This window comes from Periophthalmus magnuspinnatus, chromosome 6 (assembly GCF_009829125.3).
Source record: "Periophthalmus magnuspinnatus isolate fPerMag1 chromosome 6, fPerMag1.2.pri, whole genome shotgun sequence".
Taxonomy (NCBI): Eukaryota; Metazoa; Chordata; class Actinopteri; order Gobiiformes; family Gobiidae; genus Periophthalmus; species Periophthalmus magnuspinnatus.
The window spans coordinates 32,377,574-32,396,241 of NC_047131.1; the positions used below are offsets into that span (position 1 = coordinate 32,377,574).

Genomic DNA, 18,668 nt, shown 5'->3' on the forward strand with positions numbered 1-18,668 from the left:
TTGGTACTTAAGTAAAAGTACACATACAGAGGTAAAAGGTTACTCAAGTAAGAGATAGTTATTAAAAATGACACATACTTTGGTCACAGGAACAATATGAATCGATTTATTCATTTTTCTAATGAATTTTCCATGTTTATTTTGGTTTGTTCAAAAGCTTTAGTCAGGATGTTACTACAAACACGGTAAAAATAACCCCTCAAATCATACGAAAAGTACTTTTTACTTTTCAGTCCTGTTCAAAAATGTAGTGGAGTAGAAAGTACAGATACTTCTGTCAAATGTACTCAAGTAAAAGTAAAAAGTACACACTGTAAAATGTAGTAGAATCTTTAGAATTCTGTACTTTACTCAAGTACAGTACTTTCCTGTGTGTATTTTGTTACTGTACCACGGGCAGACGCGGCGTTGAGTCGGATCACCTGACCAGAGCGTCTCACTGCGTCTGACGGAGTAATCTGCTTTACTCCTCTCACATGTGTGGACTTCAGGAGGTTCAACTGATGCACTTTGACGGAGAGAGAACAGAGAGAAGAAGAGAGTGTGTGTGTGAGAGGGGGTGTGTGTGAGAGGGGGTGTGTGTGTATGTGTGTGTGTGTGAGAGGGTGGGTGTGTGGGGGTGTGTGTGTGTGTGTGTGTGTGTGTGAGAGAGAGAGAGGGGGTGTGTGAGAGAGAGGGTGTGTGTGTGAGAGGGGGTGTGTGAGAGAGAGGGTGTGTGTGTGAGAGGGGGTGTGTGAGAGAGAGGGTGTGTGTGTGAGAGGGGGTGTGTGAGAGAGAGGGTGTGTGTGTGTGTGTGAGAGAGGGGGGGTGTGTGTGGGTGTGTGTGCGTGTGTGTGTGAGAGAGAGAGGGGGTGTGTGTGTGGGTGTGAGAGGGGGTGTGTGTGTAGGGGTGTGTGTGTGTGAGGGGGTGTGTGCGTGTGTGTGTGTGTGAATAATGCGACAATCGACTCTATTTTGTGATGAGAATAAGTCACTTTTTGCCGGTTTCTAAACAGACATTGCTCTATTTTGTAGGTTTTTAGTTTGTGATTCTGTTAAAACCACAGTTTGTTTAAAGACGTCGACTGAGTGAGTGACGTCGCCGCAGCGTTCAGCTCCAGTCACATGACGCTCATCGAGGCTAGAGCACTTGTAGCGGCTAATCTTTCTTTATCTTTATTTACACATCGAGACCCAATGAGACACTCGGGCGCCCAGTTTAAAATACAACACGAACAGAAAAAACAATCAAAACAAATAAGTCCATATAAAACATCAAAACAGGAGCAGCTGTGTGTATAAAAGTCAGATCATTAAATTGCGATTGTGTCACTAAAGTCTCCAGTTTTGCTTTTTCTTGAAGTGTATTCCATTTTTGTGAAGCGAAACAGCAAAAAGCCTCTTTCCCGTCTCTAATCTGGAGCTAAATTGCATATTAGGAAATCCAACTGCGAATATCAGCGACCAAAGAGCCAATCAGGAGCGAGAACGTTGAAGGTAACGCCTCTTCCTGCTCACAGAACGTGCAGCTGCATTTGTTTTTATACTGTTAGAAGAATGTTTCCTTTTCAAAACATTTCCAGTTTGTAAATATTTTCTTGAAACTTAATTATGAATGTTTTAAATTTAGCTTATTTTTTAGCCCACTGGTTTAGCAGGAAGTGGGCGACCTCGGGGAAAGAAGGCGCCGGATTTGTCTGTTATTAATGTTCATATCTTGATTTACAGACACAATAGTGAAATAAAAACCCCAGGATCATGTAGAGGGTTAATACGAACATTTAAGACCAAAATTAGTCTGAAGCAGCAGGAACAGAGAGAGGGGACAGTTTAAAAAGAAAATAAACTCAAAATAACAAAAAAAAAAAAAAAAACCCCAAAAAAAACAAAAAAAAACAACTTAAAATAACAAAAAATAAAGAAAATAAACTAAAATAAAAACTCAAAATAACCAAAAATTAAGAAAATAAACTAAAAAAAAATAAAATCTCAAAATAACAAAAAAAGAAAAAAAAATTATAATAAAAATAACAAAAAACAAAAAAAACCTCAAAAATAATAATTAAAAAAAAACAACCTTAAAAAATAAACTCAAAATAACAAAAAACCCCAACAACAATTAACCCCAGGATCATGTAGAGGGTTAATACCAACATTTAAGTCCAAAATGACAAGTCTGACAGCAGCAGGGGTCACAGTTTTTTCAATAGAAAGTGAACTGGAGCCAGAGTTGATGGAGCCGGAAGTGCGCACATGATCACTTCCTGTTTGGAACGCGGCGGCTAGCAGGTTAGCTACGCCCATTTATATAAACAGTCTATGATTCGCAATAAATATTTGAAGGAGGTCTTTTATATTGACCTAAGTTTAATATTTTGATAAATTGATTTTAAAAAAAGGACCCATTTTCATGCTTATATATTTTCGTTGAATCGTATCTTTGCAGAAAACTTTGGCTGCAAAACAAATCAAACAACTTTAGCAAGCATTTAAACGTAATCTCTCACACGTGTTAATGTCGTTCAGCGCCTCCCTCGCCGCACCAGGTGAATCCATTCCCTTTCCTCGGCTTTTCGTCGGGACCACAATGAGATTTGTCTGGCTATAATCGAGTTAGCGGAAGACCCAGAGTGCATTGCCAACGCCGTAACATCATCCAGGTAGCAGCCGCGCGGCACGATCAGCTGTAGCGGGAGATCAGGGATTCGCGGGTGTGAGTCATAATCTCATAAACATGTGATACTCTATATGAGCCGGCGTGAAGGAAATCTGCAGCTCTGTTAAATGAAGAGCAAAAGAGCCTCTGAATCCATCACGATATCGCTGTTCGACGCCGCAGCCGTCTCCAGCAGATGCATTAAAACGGGCGTGTGCGTGAGCGTGTGATAGCGTTACTGACTCAGCTTGTGCCACGGCCGATTGAATTAACAGATCTGGAGAGAAAAAAAAAAGTTCACATCCCAGAGCTAAAGCGCGCTAATGTGTTAAACGTATGGACGGCGAAACCAAAGCTGTCGTTAGCGTGTGGGAGAGGAGCGAGGTCAGTGATAGGAGCTCGCACAAAAACCTCACGACTCACGGGAATTATTAATCAAATGCTAAACTAATTGTCTCTGGGCTGGTATGGGAGCGTCTTGGGGTCCCGCCGGAGGAGCTGGAGGAGGTGTCTGGGGTGAGGGAAGTCTGAGAGTCCCTGCTTAGACTTAGATAAGAGTGAGAAAATAGATGGATGGATGCTAACTAATTGTGTCGTTCATGGTTAAATTTGTCAGTTGCTGTTTGTGGTTGTAGCACGCTAGCTAGCTCGCTGTGTCTCAAAGCTTAAGCTAACTCGTAAAATATAAAATGAACAACCCATTCAAATAAATTAAAATAAACACTGCCCAGTTGTTCAAGTATCTCAGGTTCTCAATTGAGGGAAGTTGAAGAAGAAGGAACTGAGTCGAAAAGGGAAAGCTCTCGATTTACTGGTCGAACGCCTCGGGCTCCCACTGCAGGAGCTGGAGGAGGTGTCTGGGCTGAGGGAAGTCCGGGGGTCCCCGCTTAGACTGCTGACCACGCGACCCGGCCCCGGATAAGAGGAAGAAAATGGATTGTTTTTAAATGTAGAATACTTTAGTTTGTGGCGGTGTTTTACTATTTATTATGCCTCAAAGTTAGCATTAGCGTTAGCATTGAGACATCCGGTGAAGTAGGCTAATCATTTTATTTGCCATTCACCCATACGTCCCTGTCCACTGCCTGATCTTTAAATATTTCTACATTTTTACCACGACTTTGCAACAAAAAAAACAACAAATCAGAGATAAAATTGGAACAGGAAGTAAAGATGCTAACAGTGAAGTTAAATTTGCACATACATTTTTTATCTCTCCGGCTAAGGCAGCAGCACATCAATCATTTTTCTCGTTCCCCGTTTTAGTTTAATCATGTTTTTGTGTTTGTCTTTTTCAGAGCAAGGAAATTGCGTTTCAACTTCAGGAAGACTTGATGAAGGTCCTGAATGAGCTGTACACGGTAAGAACATCCTGACACAAACCGCGCTCCTGTTGGTTTTAACTTTAACCTTTTACTGTAAACAAATGGTACAGTGGTGGCAAACAATGGAAAGGCAAGTTTATTTGTACAGCACAATTCGTACACAAGGTAATTCAAAGTGTTTTACAGAATAAGAAAGACATTAAAATCACACAAATCAAAACATAAATAATCACAAATAATCATCATAAAATTAGCATTAAAAGAGAAGAGGCAGAATAAATACCTTTCAGTCGTCTGCACAGATAAACAGAACCGTTTTGAGTCTGGATTTAAACATTGTCAAAGTCGAGTCTGTCTCACATCTTCAGGAAGACTGTTCCAGGTTTTAGCTGCATAAAACTTAAACACTGATTCTTTAGTCCTGACTCTGGACCAGCAGGAGGCCGGTCCCTGAAGTCCTCAGAGTGTGAGATGGTTCATATGGCACTAACATGTCAGAGATGAACTTTGGTCCTATTCCATGGAGAGACTTATACACAAACAGAGCTGATTTAAAGTCTATTATTTGAGCCACAGGAGTCAGAGACCTGAGCCAGAGGACACATGTGTGAAGTACTTCCTGGTTCTAGTCCTGACCCGAGCAGCAGTGTTCTGGATGTTCTGGATGTTCTGGATGTTCTGGATGTTCTGGATGTTCTGGATGTTCTGGATGTTCTGTTCTGTGGCTCGTTTGGAGAGTCCAGTGAGCAGGACGTTACAGTCGTCTAACCTACTGGACACAAATGTAGGATAAGTCTCTAAGTCTGGGTTTGACAGTTTACCTTTGATTTTTGACATGTTCTGTAGGTGGTAAAAAGCTGCAGATGTTACTGATTTGATGTGGCTGTTAAAGTTCAAGTCTGAGTCCATTATTATCCCTCGATTTCTAGCCTGAGTTGAAGGTTTTAGAGAGAGAGACTGGACAAAATGTGAACAAAAAGGAATATTTTTTTATTTGGCAACCCATCCGAAATGTGCTAAAACCTGCCTGTAAATGTCTATGGTGGTATTACACAAAATATAAAGGACTCTAGAGTTAAAAACAACATTGCGTTTTAACCTTATAAAACTTTAAACTGTTCAGAAAAGCTCACATTTTGTCCTGTTGATGTGACTTTTTGCAGTGTCGATACTTTCTCAATGAGTATCTAGTTTTGCAATAAGTTTTAGTATTGATTAACATAAATTTTAGACTATAAGACTATAGACGCTACCTGCAGCCTGTACAACGGTGCGGCTAATTTATATATTTTTACTGGCTAACGTCCACCGGGGGGCGCTCTCTAGCAGTAAACACAAAAGTGAGACAGACGTGGGGAAAGATTCTGCGCTGAAGAATTCACTAGTTTTGATTTTGAACTGTCATTTTGTGCATCATGACACAGCCTCATCATGAAAACACAGGAAGAAATGAGTCAAAGAAGGAAATAGAGCCACTGCACGTAAGTTTGACCATGAAAGAAGGAAATAGAGCCACTGCACGTAAGTTTGAACATGAAAGAAGGAAATAGAGCCACTGCACGTAAGTTTGAACATGAAAGAAGGAAATAGAGCCACTGCACGTAAGTTTGAACATGAAAGAAGGAAATAGAGCCACTGCACGTAAGTTTGAACATGAAAGAAGGAAATAGAGCCACTGCACGTAAGTTTGAACATGAAAGAAGGAAATAGAGCCACTGCACGTAAGTTTGAACATGAAAGAAGGAAATAGAGCCACTGCACGTAAGTTTGAACATGAAAGAAGGAAATAGAGCCACTGTGTGTAAAAATTAAGTATCTTTAAAGTATTAAAGAATCAATGGTGCGACGTTGGAGGCGGCAGCGGGAAGAACTTAGTCAATCTAAAAAGACGACAAAATCTTCCAGAGTAAATAAAAGCAGACGGTTCGTGTTGGTGCCGTTTTATTTTCTAAACCTGCAGGTGTGTTCATCCCGTGTTCATCCCGTGTTGATGTCGTGTTGGTGCCTTACTGTTGATTTCCGTGTACCGTCTTTCTGTGTAAATGTCTCACGTTACGACAAATTTGTAACATGTGGCTTATATTTGTACAAAACTGATTTTCTTTTCAAATTTAGCTGGTGCGGCTTATATTCAGGTGCGCTCAATAGTCCGAAATGTACGGTATAGTCACATTTTTCTACAGCTCTTTTCCACCTTCAAGACTCATTAATACACCAGTGCACACAGAAACTGGAAGCGAGGTGGGTTAAGTGTCTTTGCTCAAGGACACAACGACAGCATTCGTCTGTGGGAGCTTCTACCGATGACGTTTATGTCGAGAGCCCGATTAAAGCTGCCAAACGCTCTACCGACTGAGCCTCTGTCCATTCTCCGGCTCTCTCTGACCTCTACATTTCGTATCTGTTTCTGCTGTCGTTATATTCTGACTTTGACCCGCTTTAGCCTCTCTAGAACAACACAAATGCGGACGGAAACACAAAAACATTGCATCAGACGACCACAGACCTATTGCTGTCAACCGCCAATGAAATAACAGGGTTCCTCCAAATCTAAGTATGTTTGATTCTAAAATAAACTCCAAAGTCAACAGAACCGAGCCACGTCTAAACCAGTAAATGAGCGGTGCAGGTCCCAGGTCACCCCTCTGTAAACTGGTTCCAGTAAAAGGCATGAATCCCAAACAAATCTTTAACTAAAATAACTAATTTTGGTGCAAAGATGTTTAGAGTTTTCTGTAGCTGAGACTGTATTTATAACAAAACTTGCCAATTGAGTCATGTACGCAGGTTTTAAAGTTGTAATTAGGCAGAGTTAGTTCATCGTTGGCCAACATCTGTCAGACTCTGCTGTTTTTCACCGCTCTGTAGAACCAAACAAGAACCAAACAAGAACCGATCTGTGTGTCCTGAGAATATCGAGCTCAAACGAAACTGATGTGTCTGTTATTAATGTTCATATCTTGATTTACAGACACAATAGTGAAATAAAAACATCAGGATCATGTAGAGGGTTAATACGAACAATTAAGACCAGAATGAGTCTGAAGCAGCAGAGACAGAGAGAGGAGACACTACCAAAAAAATAAAATAAAATAAAAAATAAATAAAAACCAACAAAACAATTCAAAATAACTAAAAATAAACTAAACAAAAAAAAAAAACTCTTAAAAAAAATAAAAATACAGAACCCCCCTCCCAAAAAAAAAGAAAAAAAAACAAATAAATAATAATCTTAAAAAATAAACTTAAAGAGAGGAGACACTACCAAAAAACAACAACAAAACAATTCAAAATAACTAAAAAAAACTAACCCCCCCCCAAAAAAATAAAAAAAATAAATAAATAAAAAAAATAAAAATAATAAATAATAATAAAAAAATTAATAATAAATAATAATAATAATACACTTAAAAAATAAACTTAAAATAACTCAAAAGAATGAACCCCAGGATCATGTAGAGGGTTAATACAAACATTTAAGACCAAAACTTCGATTTATTAAAATACATATTCAGGCCTGTCACTGTATCGACTCGTCGTATTCATCCTGTGAACTTTTTCTTTGCGTTGCTGGGAAATTTGTGGTTATTTTTTGGCTTTAATAAGATTTAAGCTGTAAAAGGTTGAATTAATAACTTGTCTGACTCATTCCAGATGCAAACTAACGAAAGTGTTTCATTCTGCTGTTTATTTATTGCAGCTCATGATTTTTTTTAACAATATTGTAGATTTAAAATAGTTTTTGTGGCATAAATGAGTTTCAGCCTTGGATCCCTCCTCACGTTCTCAAAACCAGACTGGAGTAAGAGTTATTCCTCCTTTGTTCATTTATCAGTTTAGTTCTTTCCATCAAAAAACAGCGTAACATTGTTGACTTTAACTTTGTGGAAGGAAGCGCCATGTAACGTAGATCTGGGACTATTGAGTGCACCTGAATATAAGACGCACCAGGTAAATCTGAAAAGAAAATATTGTATAAGCCGCACTTGAATATAAGCCGCATGTTTTTATGTTGTAACATGAGATATTTACACAAAAAGACGGTACACGGAAGTTTTTCATTTTGTTTTGTTTTAATTTAAGACGCTTTTTTTTAAACATCAACACGGGATGAACACACCTGCAGGTTTAGAAAATAAAGCAGCACCAACACGAACCATCTGCTTTTATTTCCTCTGAAAGATTTTGTCGTCTTTTTACATCGACTAAGTTCTTCCTGCTGCCGCCTCCAACGTCGCACCATTGGTTTATTTATACTAGACTTACGTGCAGTGGCTCTATTTCCTTCTTTCATGTTCAAACTTACATGCAGTGGCTCTATTTCCTTCTTTAATGGTCAAACTTATGTGCAGTGGCTCTATTTCCTTCTTTGGTCAAACTTACGTGCAGTGGCTCTATTTCCTTCTTTAATGGTCAAACTTACGTGCAGTTGCTCTATTTCCTTCTTTCATGATCAAACTTACATGCAGTTGCTCTATTTCCTTCTTTCATGATCAAACTTACGTGCAGTGGCTCTATTTCCTTCTTTGACTCATTTCTTTGTGTGTTTTTCATGATGAGGCTGTGTCATGATGCACAAAATGACAGTTCAAAATCAAAACTCGTGTATTCTTCAGCGCAGAATCTTTCTTTCTCATGTTTGCGTTTACTGCTAGAGAGCGCCCCCCGGTGGACGTTAGCCAGTAAAAGTGTATAAATTAGCCGCAGGGTTCAAAGCGTGGGACAAAAGTATCGGCTTATAGTCTGAAATTGACGCTAACGCTGCGGATCACTCACCTCTAAACTCCGCTCTGACTTCCCTGTGCATTGTGGGCCGCTCGTTCCGTTTGGGGCCGGTGATTCGTGGCGTCCGCGGCCTCAGGACTGGCCCTTATTAAAAGATGGAGAAATGTGTTTTTGGTTTGCGGTTCTGGGAGAGTCTTGAGATGATTCCATTTCTTTATGTTTATGTGCCAGGACCCGTCGCTTCAAACGCGCTGCCCGTGTGTTTATATTTGACGAAAACACACCGTTATTAAAGGTGAGCTGTGTAGCGTGAGGTCCGTCGCCGTGGAGATGATTTAGCTTTGGAATGTTGCACAGTAGAGCTTTAAAATGATCTAACTCCAGAGGTGGAAGAAGTGCTCATCGTGTTAGTTTTACTTTAGGATTTTTGAAGTATCATGAAAAAATCTGCTTAAGTAAATGGCTAAAGTACTGTTTGAAAATGTACTTAAAGAGTAAAAAGTAAAAGTATTTCACGCAGATTTTGAGGTTTTCAAATGTGGTGATTTTGATAAAAAATTTGAGCTGAATTTTGTTCAACAGAAACAACTTAATCATTTTTTCTGGCTCTTTTATTTATTTATTTTTTGTGTTTTGCTCAAATTAATTATGTTAAAAAATAAACCCTCAGCCTTTTCACCAGATCATAAAAAATACTTTTACTTTTCAGTCCTGTTCAAAAATGTAGTGGAGCAGAAAGTACAGATACTGCTCTCAGATGTACTCAAGTAAAAGTAAAAGTATCCAGTGGAAAATGTGCTAAAGTAAAGTACAGATATCTAAAATTTATACTTAAGTACAGTACTTTACCTTCCATCAGTGTCTGTCTCCATGGAAATAAGAAGACGACACCACCAGCCCCAGAGTTACAGGTCAGATCTGTGTAGAGGAAGCAGTACATTTTGTTATTGAATAAATGTCAAGCTTAATGCCATAGTGTGGAGGATTCCAGGCAGAACAATAATAAGATGTAGTGGACCACTCGCTGGAAAAGTTGCCTAGTGCGTCTTTTTAAAACCCTGTCGTTTATTTGCAGGTGATGAAGACGTACCACATGTACCACTCCGAGAGCATCAGCGCCGAGAGCAAACTGAAAGAGGCGGAGAAACAGGAGGAGAAGCAGATCGGCCGAGGAGAACCCGTCTTCAGCATCAGGATGGAGGACAAGTACCAGCGCCGCAGCTCCGTCAAGAAGATCGAGAAGATGAGGGAGAAGGTACCGTCACGTTTATGCTGTCAGTCACAAAGACTTCAATACGTAAAGGAAAGAGGAAGTTAAAGTTTCTATTTGATTTATTTTTGTAAAGTCCATAATGAAAAAATCAATGAAACAAAGTGTCCCAGAGCAGAGCGCCCCCTGTCCACAGACCCGGCTCGGCAAGGAACCACAGTGAAGGAGAGATCCACTCACATGGACTAAACCAGGACTAAACCAGGACTAAACCAGGACTAAACCGAGACTAAACCGGGACTAAACCAGGACTAAACCAGGACTAAACCAAGACTAAACTGGGACTAAACCAGGACTAAGTAAAGGACTAAACCAGGACTAAACCGGGACTAAACTGGGACTAAACCAGGACTAAACCGAGACTAAACTGGGACTAAACCGGGACTAAACCGGGACTAAACCAGGACTAACGCAGGTCTAAACCAGGACTAAATCGGAGCTAAATCAGGACTGAACCAGGACTGAACCAGGACTGAACCAGGACTAAACCAGGACTGAACCCGGATGTTCAGGCTGCAGATGTGTCCAGGATGATAAAGTACATCTTTATAAAACAAACGCGATAGAACAAAACAAATACAAGACAAAACAAGAGTCCAGCTCACGATAAAACCCAGTCCAAATAAGAGTTTCCAGCAAATATTTAAAAACATTTAAAGTCTGGGCTGTTCTACACACAGAAGAAGATCGTTCGAGAGTCTGGTTCTTCAGGTTTTTAGTCTGGACCTTGGGACATCCAGAATCGCGTGGTCGGCCATGTTGTCAAATAGAGAGGGGGCGGGGCCAACGATGGAGACATTTAAAATTATCACCAGAATCTTAACGTTAACGGAGCATTTTAGCCCGACCGTCCTGATCCAACCCACTGTCCAAGTTACTGTCGTTACCATGGAGACGCAGATTAGTTTCGCCAATTTTCAAGGCGCGATACGTTTAGTCACAGCTTCTATTAACGGACGTCTGGGAACTTTTGGAAGTGGAATTGTGATGAGTCAGATTCTGCTGGTCAGTAACGAGTGACTCATGTATTGTCTGGCACCAAAGGAACTGAAGCGAAGGCGAAACGATGAAACGATGAAACGATAACGACAGTATCACCCTGGGAACGCCGCATCCCGTCCCAGAACTAAATTTCCTCATTCATTTTTCTCATAGACTTTCTGAAAAAAAAAGAATATTAAACGTTTGAACGCTCAATCAGCTGCGTGGACCACAAGAATCTTTAAAATCTGTTTCTGAAACGTTATAAACCGTCAAGTTAGTCGACATTTTGCAGAATCTTGCAGTTTAAACGGCCTTCCAGTTGCTTTTGAAACCGTCTATGGACATATCGCTCCAGAAAACTACTGCGCTAAACGATAATATTGAAAGTATTTATGCGTCTGATACAATAAAAATAATGCAGGATTATCCCATTAAATCCAGGCTCATTAAAAAGGCCTGAACAGAAACGAAGAAATAACAGAATTAACTCACAATTAGTCGTGGAAGTAATTTTTTCATCTTTCTCCAGCTCAAATCTTATTGTAATACACTGGTCCCAGGTTTATCTCAGGGTCACGTTCTAAAAATAACCCAAAATAAGTGAAATCCGTGAAGTATCAGCTTTATTTTTTACATTCTTCTCTCTGTTTTTGTCTGTAAAACCCCTCACCACACACTTTATACACTTTTCTCACACAGGCGTTAACATTTTCTCACATTTCTCTCTCGTTTAAACTCTCTCAAAGTTCAAACCTTCGTAGGCGTCTTTGTCGGTGCAGAACGTTTCATCGACATTGTGGGTTTTGTCGGGGAGAAAACAAATTGCAAACGTACAGCACTTCAGAGTCACACTGAGATCCAACGTTTATGTAAATTTGTCTGAACACATTCTGTACTGGACAGGAGACACGGCACGGAGGAGACTGATGGACAATGGTCTACAGTCCAACAGCCAATCAGGACGCACGACACAATGGTCTACAGTCCAACAGCCAATCAGGACGCACGACACAATGGTCTACAGTCCAACAGCCAATCAGGACGCACGACACAATGGTCTACAGTCCAACAGCCAATCAGGACATAATACTCATTCATACGATGTAAAAATCATGCAAAATGACACTAAAAAAATCTGCGAAATAGCGAGACCACGAAAGGTGAACCCCAATATAACAAGGGACAAACTTAGACAAAAAAATAGCGGAAACCTCCCCACTATCGCAAAAACAAGTGTGTTCTGGATGTTAGTCAGGACGTAGCTGGTTAACACGTAGCTGATTAGCCTCCGCGATGCTTTTAAACTCCTTAATATTCACATTTTTTCAAAAACTCTATGAGAAAAACAAATGCAGACGTCACTTCCTGAACCTGGCGTCACTGTCGAGCTGCGTTATGTGGGCGGGACTCCAGTCGTGAGCGTCAGATGCCGCGGTTGTGCAGCAGTTGCTCTAGTGCCACATACTTTCAACGTCTCTTTTGGCGAGACACTTCACCCACAATGCTCTGGCGCAGCCCGGACGGAGAGGCCGACGGCGCTGTTTGGTCGTCTGAGTCGCTGCCAACACCAGACGCAGAGTGAACAACGCACAAAACGCACAAAAAGTGACTGTGAGCATCTGGAAAAGTAGAATTATCACAATGTTAGGCGCATTTTAGCTTGAAATGTCCATGTAAAAAGGCACGTACTTAACAAAAACACTCATCTGTCATTAATTCTGTCTTTTTTCAACAGCGCCAGGCGAAGTACTCCGAGAACAAACTCAAGTCCATCAAAGCGAGGAACGAATACCTGCTGACGCTAGAAGCCTCCAACGCCTCCATTTTCAAATACTACATCCACGACCTGTCAGATCTAATTGATGTAAGTTCAATGTGGGGTATTTTCTTGTGTTACTCTCTATTCTTGTGTCTTGGACTGAATGCGGGAGGGTGCGGTGCGTGTTTTTTAAGTGCATTCTCGTGTTCTTGTGCGCCGGTTATTAGAGCGATTCAGCGACGAGCTACAGAAGAACGAGAGGATCTGAGTCTGATGTGTAAATGTCAGATGAAAATGACACAGCGAGACAAATGAGCACTTCGTATTAACTGTTAGCAAAGCATTTCCTCCTCTCTCTTCCCGCGTGAGCTCTTAAAAAGTCCTGATAATTTGCTCTGCTGCTTTGGTACAGTCTCCTGAATTCTGGTATTGGTTTTGTTCACTAGAGATGTCACAATTTAAAGTTTAGAGTTTGGATAATTGTAAAAAGAAACATCACAGTTTAATGATTATTCACGTGTCGACCCCACACACAAATATAAGCCAGATCTTACATTTTCTTGCATTTCCACTCATTTTTCCTGTCATGATAGCATGTTTTCTGCTAGCTGTCGCGTTCTAAACAGGAAGTGATCATGTTTGCGCTTCCAGCTCCATCGACTCTGGCTCCAATTCACTTTCTATTGAAAAACTCTGTCCTCTCTCTGTCTCTGCTGCTTCAGACTCTGGTCTTAAATGTTCGTATTAACCCTCTACATGATCCTGGGGTTTTTATTTCACTATTGTGTCTGACAGCGTTGCTAAGCACCCGCTCCCTGTATGCGTCTCTGTATGTCTCTGTGTCTGTCTCTGTGTGTCTCTGTGTGTGTCTCTGTCTCTCTGTGTGTCTCTGTGTCTCTGTGTGTCTCTGTTTGTCTCTCTGTGTGTCTCTCTGTCTGTCTCTCTGTGTGTCTCTGTCTCTCTCTGTGTCTCTTTGTGCCTCTGTGTCCATCTGTTGCAGTGTCTCTGTGTGTCTCTGTATGTCTCTGTGTGTCTCTGTTTGTCTCTCTGTGTGTCTCTCTGTCTGTCTCTCTGTGTGTCTCTGTCTCTCTCTGTGTCTCTTTGTGCCTCTGTGTCCATCTGTTGCAGTGTCTCTGTGTGTCTCTGTCTCTCTCTGTATCTGTGTCTCTCTGTGTGTCTCTGTGTGTCTCTGTCTCTCTCTGTATCTGTGTCTCTCTGTGTGTCTCTGTGTGTCTCTGTCTCTCTCTTTGTCTCTGTGTCTCTCTGTGTCTCTCTGTGTGTCTCCGTGTCCATCTGTTGCAGTGTCTCTGTGTCTCTGTGTCCATCTGTTGCAGTGTCTCTGTGTCTCTGTGTGTCTCTGTGTCCATCTGTTGCAGTGTCTCTGTATATCTCTGTGTCTCTCTGTGCGTCTCTGTGTCTCTGTCTGTGTGTCTCTGTGTCTCTGTTTGTCTCTGTCTGTCTCTCTGTGTGTCTCTGTGTCTGTCTCTGTGTCTCTGTGTCCATCTGTTGCTTGTCTCTGTCATATTTCGTTCTTCTGGATTGTGATTATTCCCTCATATAAAGTTGCTGCAGCCGTTTCTGTTTCGTTTCTAAGGAAACAAGAAAAGGACGAGCTCTTTGGGGTTTTATATTCAGGACAGGACTGAGCCTCTGCATCACGCTGTGCACAGAAATTACCCTCTCCATGTTTCTCACGAGCCGTCACATCTCAACAGGCTGCGTGTGCGTGTGTGTGTGTGTGTGTGTGTGTGTGCGCCTCGGGGTGTGTGTGTGCGCGTGTGTGGGGGTGTGTGTGTATATGTGTGTGTGACTACAGTGTTATTCTATGGACCTGATTCTGTGGCAGTTTTGTGCGTTATCTTTTTTCAAACATTAGCGTATTACCTTTTTTCTTACGTCTTAAAAGTCACTGACAGTTTTAAAAAAATCATAATTCTTTTGTTTCTAAATATTTTTCTTGTACATTTCCAGAGCGTTTAGATCGACTCTTCCCACATTAATCTGAGCAAATCCAGCACCGAGGAACGAACAGTGGAACTTTGAGTCACATGGGTCAAACTCGACATTTTAACACCAGAGACGCCCCGAGTGTAAACGCCATTAAAGGAATAATAAGTGTTTTTCACAGACAGGGGGCAGTATCTCCACAGACCTGACTCGTCCTGATTTCTTCCTGTGGGTCGATCTTAAAGAAAAGGAGTTTGTGAATAAACCTCAGACGATAAACGACTTAAAACGTGAAATCGAGGATCAAATAAGAGACATGAGCCGGAAATTAGGTCATTTTTACTTCCTCTAGTTTAAGTCGTGATAAGTTCAAGTGTAAATGAACAATTATAACCGTATATATCGACAAAAATGAAAAGGTTCAGTTTATCTACTGCTAAAATTTGGTGAGTTTAACTTGAGAATTACAGGAGCGACTGCAGATTTAAAAGTGTCAGTGACTTTTGGGCGTGTGTTTTATAAAGACACGAGCAAAATTAGAATCATTTGGATCATTTCAGCCGTGGAACTACCAATCTCTTCTAATCTTTTCATGGCATCACGAGGTGGAACGTCACATTTTGAGCTTTGGAGATGTAAACTAATAATTAAAAAGTTACTCAAACGTGCGTGAATGAAACGACACTTCAGTTTTGCGTGAATATGGGACTTTTTAACGATCTTCTGTGTGTCTTCTTTGTGTCGTTCAGTGCTGTGACCTCGGGTACCACGCCAGTCTGAACCGAGCTCTGAGGACGTACCTGTCGGCCGAATACAACCTGGAGACATCACGGCACGAGGGTCTGGACATCATCGAAAACGCAGTGGACAGTTTGGACCCGAGGAGCGACCGGCAGAGGTTCATGGAGATGTTTCCGACAGCGTTTTGCCCGCCGTGCAAGTTTGAGTTCCAGCCTCACATGGGAGACGAGGTACGGTACATTTTACATCAGGCTGTTTCTATTTAATAAGTTTTTAGTTTGATTAATTAGTTTTTCTTCTTCAGGTGTGTCAGGTCTCAGTGCAGCCGCCCGTTAACGGAGAGTTAATATTGAGGTTTCAGCAGCTGCAGTCTCGACTCGCGACTTTAAAGATCGAAAACGAAGAGGTACGGAAAAAACACAGCGCTTTTTTTTTTCTAACACGTCAAAGTCTCTGGGATTGTGTTGTTTTATTGAAATTCGTTGTCTGTATGAAACTAAAATCCATTTCAGAGCGTTTTATTTTGATGTTTAGAAAGTTGTCCTTGCTACACCACTTTTCACTCTCTGTCCTTCTCTTTTTTAAACATATTTCAGATTAAATTAACAGGTTAGTTATGCAGAATAAACCATGCAAATGAGTACTGCATTTTCTGGACTATACGTCGCTCTGGAGTATAAGTAAAAACATATATAAGTCTCAAAAAATACGTTTAAGTATCTAGTTATTTACAGTCAAACTCATGAATTCTCCAATTGTTTCATTTAAAAACATCACACTCCACATTTACACATTTAAAAGTACTCAGTAAAAGTACTCGGACTATACGTCGCTCTGGAGTATAAGTCGCACCACCCGAAAAGTGCAGAATAATGAAGAAAAAAACATATATAAGTCACATTTTTGAGGGAAATTTATTTTACAAAATCCGAGACAAAGAACAGACATTTTCTCTTTAAATCAAGTTGTAATAATAATAATAAAATGTGGAACAACAGGCTGAATATCAGTACATCACGCTAACGTAACACATTTATATTTATTCAGCTCCATGAAGCACAGACAGAACTGAACACGTGTCTGGTTTGTTTAGACTGGTCTTTAGACTCTTTAGCTCTAACCCAGTCCATGTTTGAGCTTCTTCTGCTGCATCAAACTCAGTCGCTCTGTGGATAACGGTCCAATCAGACGGACAGTCGACCAAACCATTTCCAGCGTAATGTAATCCCTGTGGTTTCTGCCAAGTGGCGCCAAAATATATCAATATATCGTGACAGATCGGACAGTGGACATGAGCAGCCGGAGGACGTGTCTGCTTTTAGAAAGATATGTATTTATGTAGTTATTTTGACTTTATTTTTTAAGTTTATTATTATTATTTTTATTTTTTATTTATTTTTTATTTTTTGTTTTTTGAGGGGTTTTTTTCTTTGTTTTTAATTTTTTTTTTTTTTTTTAGGTTTTTTTTAAACATTTTTGGGTTGTTTTTTTTTACATTTTTTTTGTTTGTTTATTTTCTGTATTTTTTGTGTTATTTTTAGTTTTTTTTTGTTTGTTTGTTTTTTTAGTTATTTTGAGTTTTTTGTTTGGTTTTGTTTTTAGTTATTTTAAATTGTTTGGGTTTTTTTTGTTGTTTTTGGTAGTTTGTTTTATTTTTTATTTATTTTATCTGTCTCCTCTCTCTGTCTCTGCTGCTTCCTTCTCATTCTGGTCTTAAATGTTCGTATTAACCCTCTACATGATCCTGGGGTTTTTATTTCACTTTTGTGTCTGTAAATCAAGATATGAACATTAATAACAGACGCTTTTTTGGATTGGCTGTTTGGTTGCTATGACGTTGCTATGTTATCAAACCTTAAAGCGCTCGTGTCACGCTGTTTTCTGATCTGTTCTAATGTCGTTTCCTCGTCACAAACAGACCTGGAGTTGTGTTTTTTTGTTTCATTCTCACATGTTTAACACACAAACCTGCAGATTTAGGCTGAGTTCTTCTCTCAAACTGAAAACACTCTGTTCCACCTTGTGATGTCATCGTGTGGCGATACAGGAAGTGCTCCACTGTGTTTTTAAACTCCACACACCTTCATTTATAGAATCATTTGGATCATTTCCGCTCTGGAATCGCCACTTATCTCGACTGAACTAAAGGTAAAAGGAGGAGTTTGACTTGAAGAAAACTACCACTTGATGACATCACAAGGTGGAACAGAGAGTTTTGAGCTTTGGAGATGTAACAGACTAATAATAAATGAAACAAAACACAACTCCAGGTCTGTTTTTGCTGCGCTAACACCATCAGACCACAGTTTAAAGCTCACAGGGGAGTTTTGTGCTCTATAATCTGTTTAAACTTCCTTTTGTCGTCATAAAACCGCCGCCTCCTGAAGCGGACGTCCTTTGGTTGACAGCGGGAGGGCGCCGTCCCCTTGTTCTCGCCTCAGCAGATGGCCTTTCTGAGTTACTGGGCACAACACGCTACGCACATACTTTGAAAAAAAATGGACATTGAATCGCTCTGTGTCGACCTACAAACCCCGACTGTCAGACTGAAGCGTCGTCGTGGTCGTCCGGCCGAAGTGCAGCTGCTTCCTCAAACCTCGAAATAGTGAAAGGAAACATCACTTGAATAATTTAGTTTGAATCAGCGCCGGATGGGCACGAGGAAGTCTCTGCGTCTCTGTCCTTTTGAATAAATACTGAATATTTCTCGTGAAGTTTATTCACTTTTCACTTGAGCCTGGACGATGTTATAAAAAAAAGATCCTATTTATTTTCTCATTTTGTTTAATCTTAAATTTAGATTTTATTTTATTTTAGACAAATACAAATCAGGGATGGGCGATACATCGGTTCCTCTGTCTGTATTGGCTGATATCGACACAGGTTCTTCGATATTGTTATAGTCAGATATTGATACTTCATGCCGATATTCGATACAGATTTTTTATTGTTTTATTTATATGACATTTTACTGGGCTATAAAATACAATGCAAAGTTACTCAGTGAGTCTTTACTTCAACTTCTGATACATTTGTGGGCCTCGCTATGGATTAAAGGTGAAATATCGATATCGGCAAATGTCAGTTATCGACCACAGCAGCATGCCAAATATCGGATATCGGTATAGGCTCAAAAAAATAAAAATAAAAATCCATAATGGCCCATCCCTAATACACTTGTCTATCAATATTAATGAATTAATGGATTTTAAAAGCTAAATATTGATATCGCCAAAAATCGGTTATCGACCACAGCAGCAGGTCAAATATTGTATCAACTCA

The 18,668-nt window shown here is 40.3% G+C and overlaps 1 protein-coding gene across 6 annotated transcripts in view; it reads left to right on the forward strand.

Moving 5' to 3' along the window:
* Positions 1-18,668, forward strand: part of srgap1a (SLIT-ROBO Rho GTPase activating protein 1a) — a 142,275-nt gene that overhangs the window by 77,324 nt on the left and 46,283 nt on the right. For all 6 annotated transcript variants that reach the window (XM_055222624.1, XM_033967676.2, XM_033967677.2 and 3 more), the window contains exons 4-8: positions 3,934-3,996; positions 9,761-9,940; positions 12,675-12,803; positions 15,395-15,616; positions 15,691-15,792. In XM_055222624.1, coding sequence (XP_055078599.1) covers positions 3,934-3,996; positions 9,761-9,940; positions 12,675-12,803; positions 15,395-15,616; positions 15,691-15,792 — 696 coding nt within the window. The remainder of the gene's footprint in view (positions 1-3,933; positions 3,997-9,760; positions 9,941-12,674; positions 12,804-15,394; positions 15,617-15,690; positions 15,793-18,668) is intronic.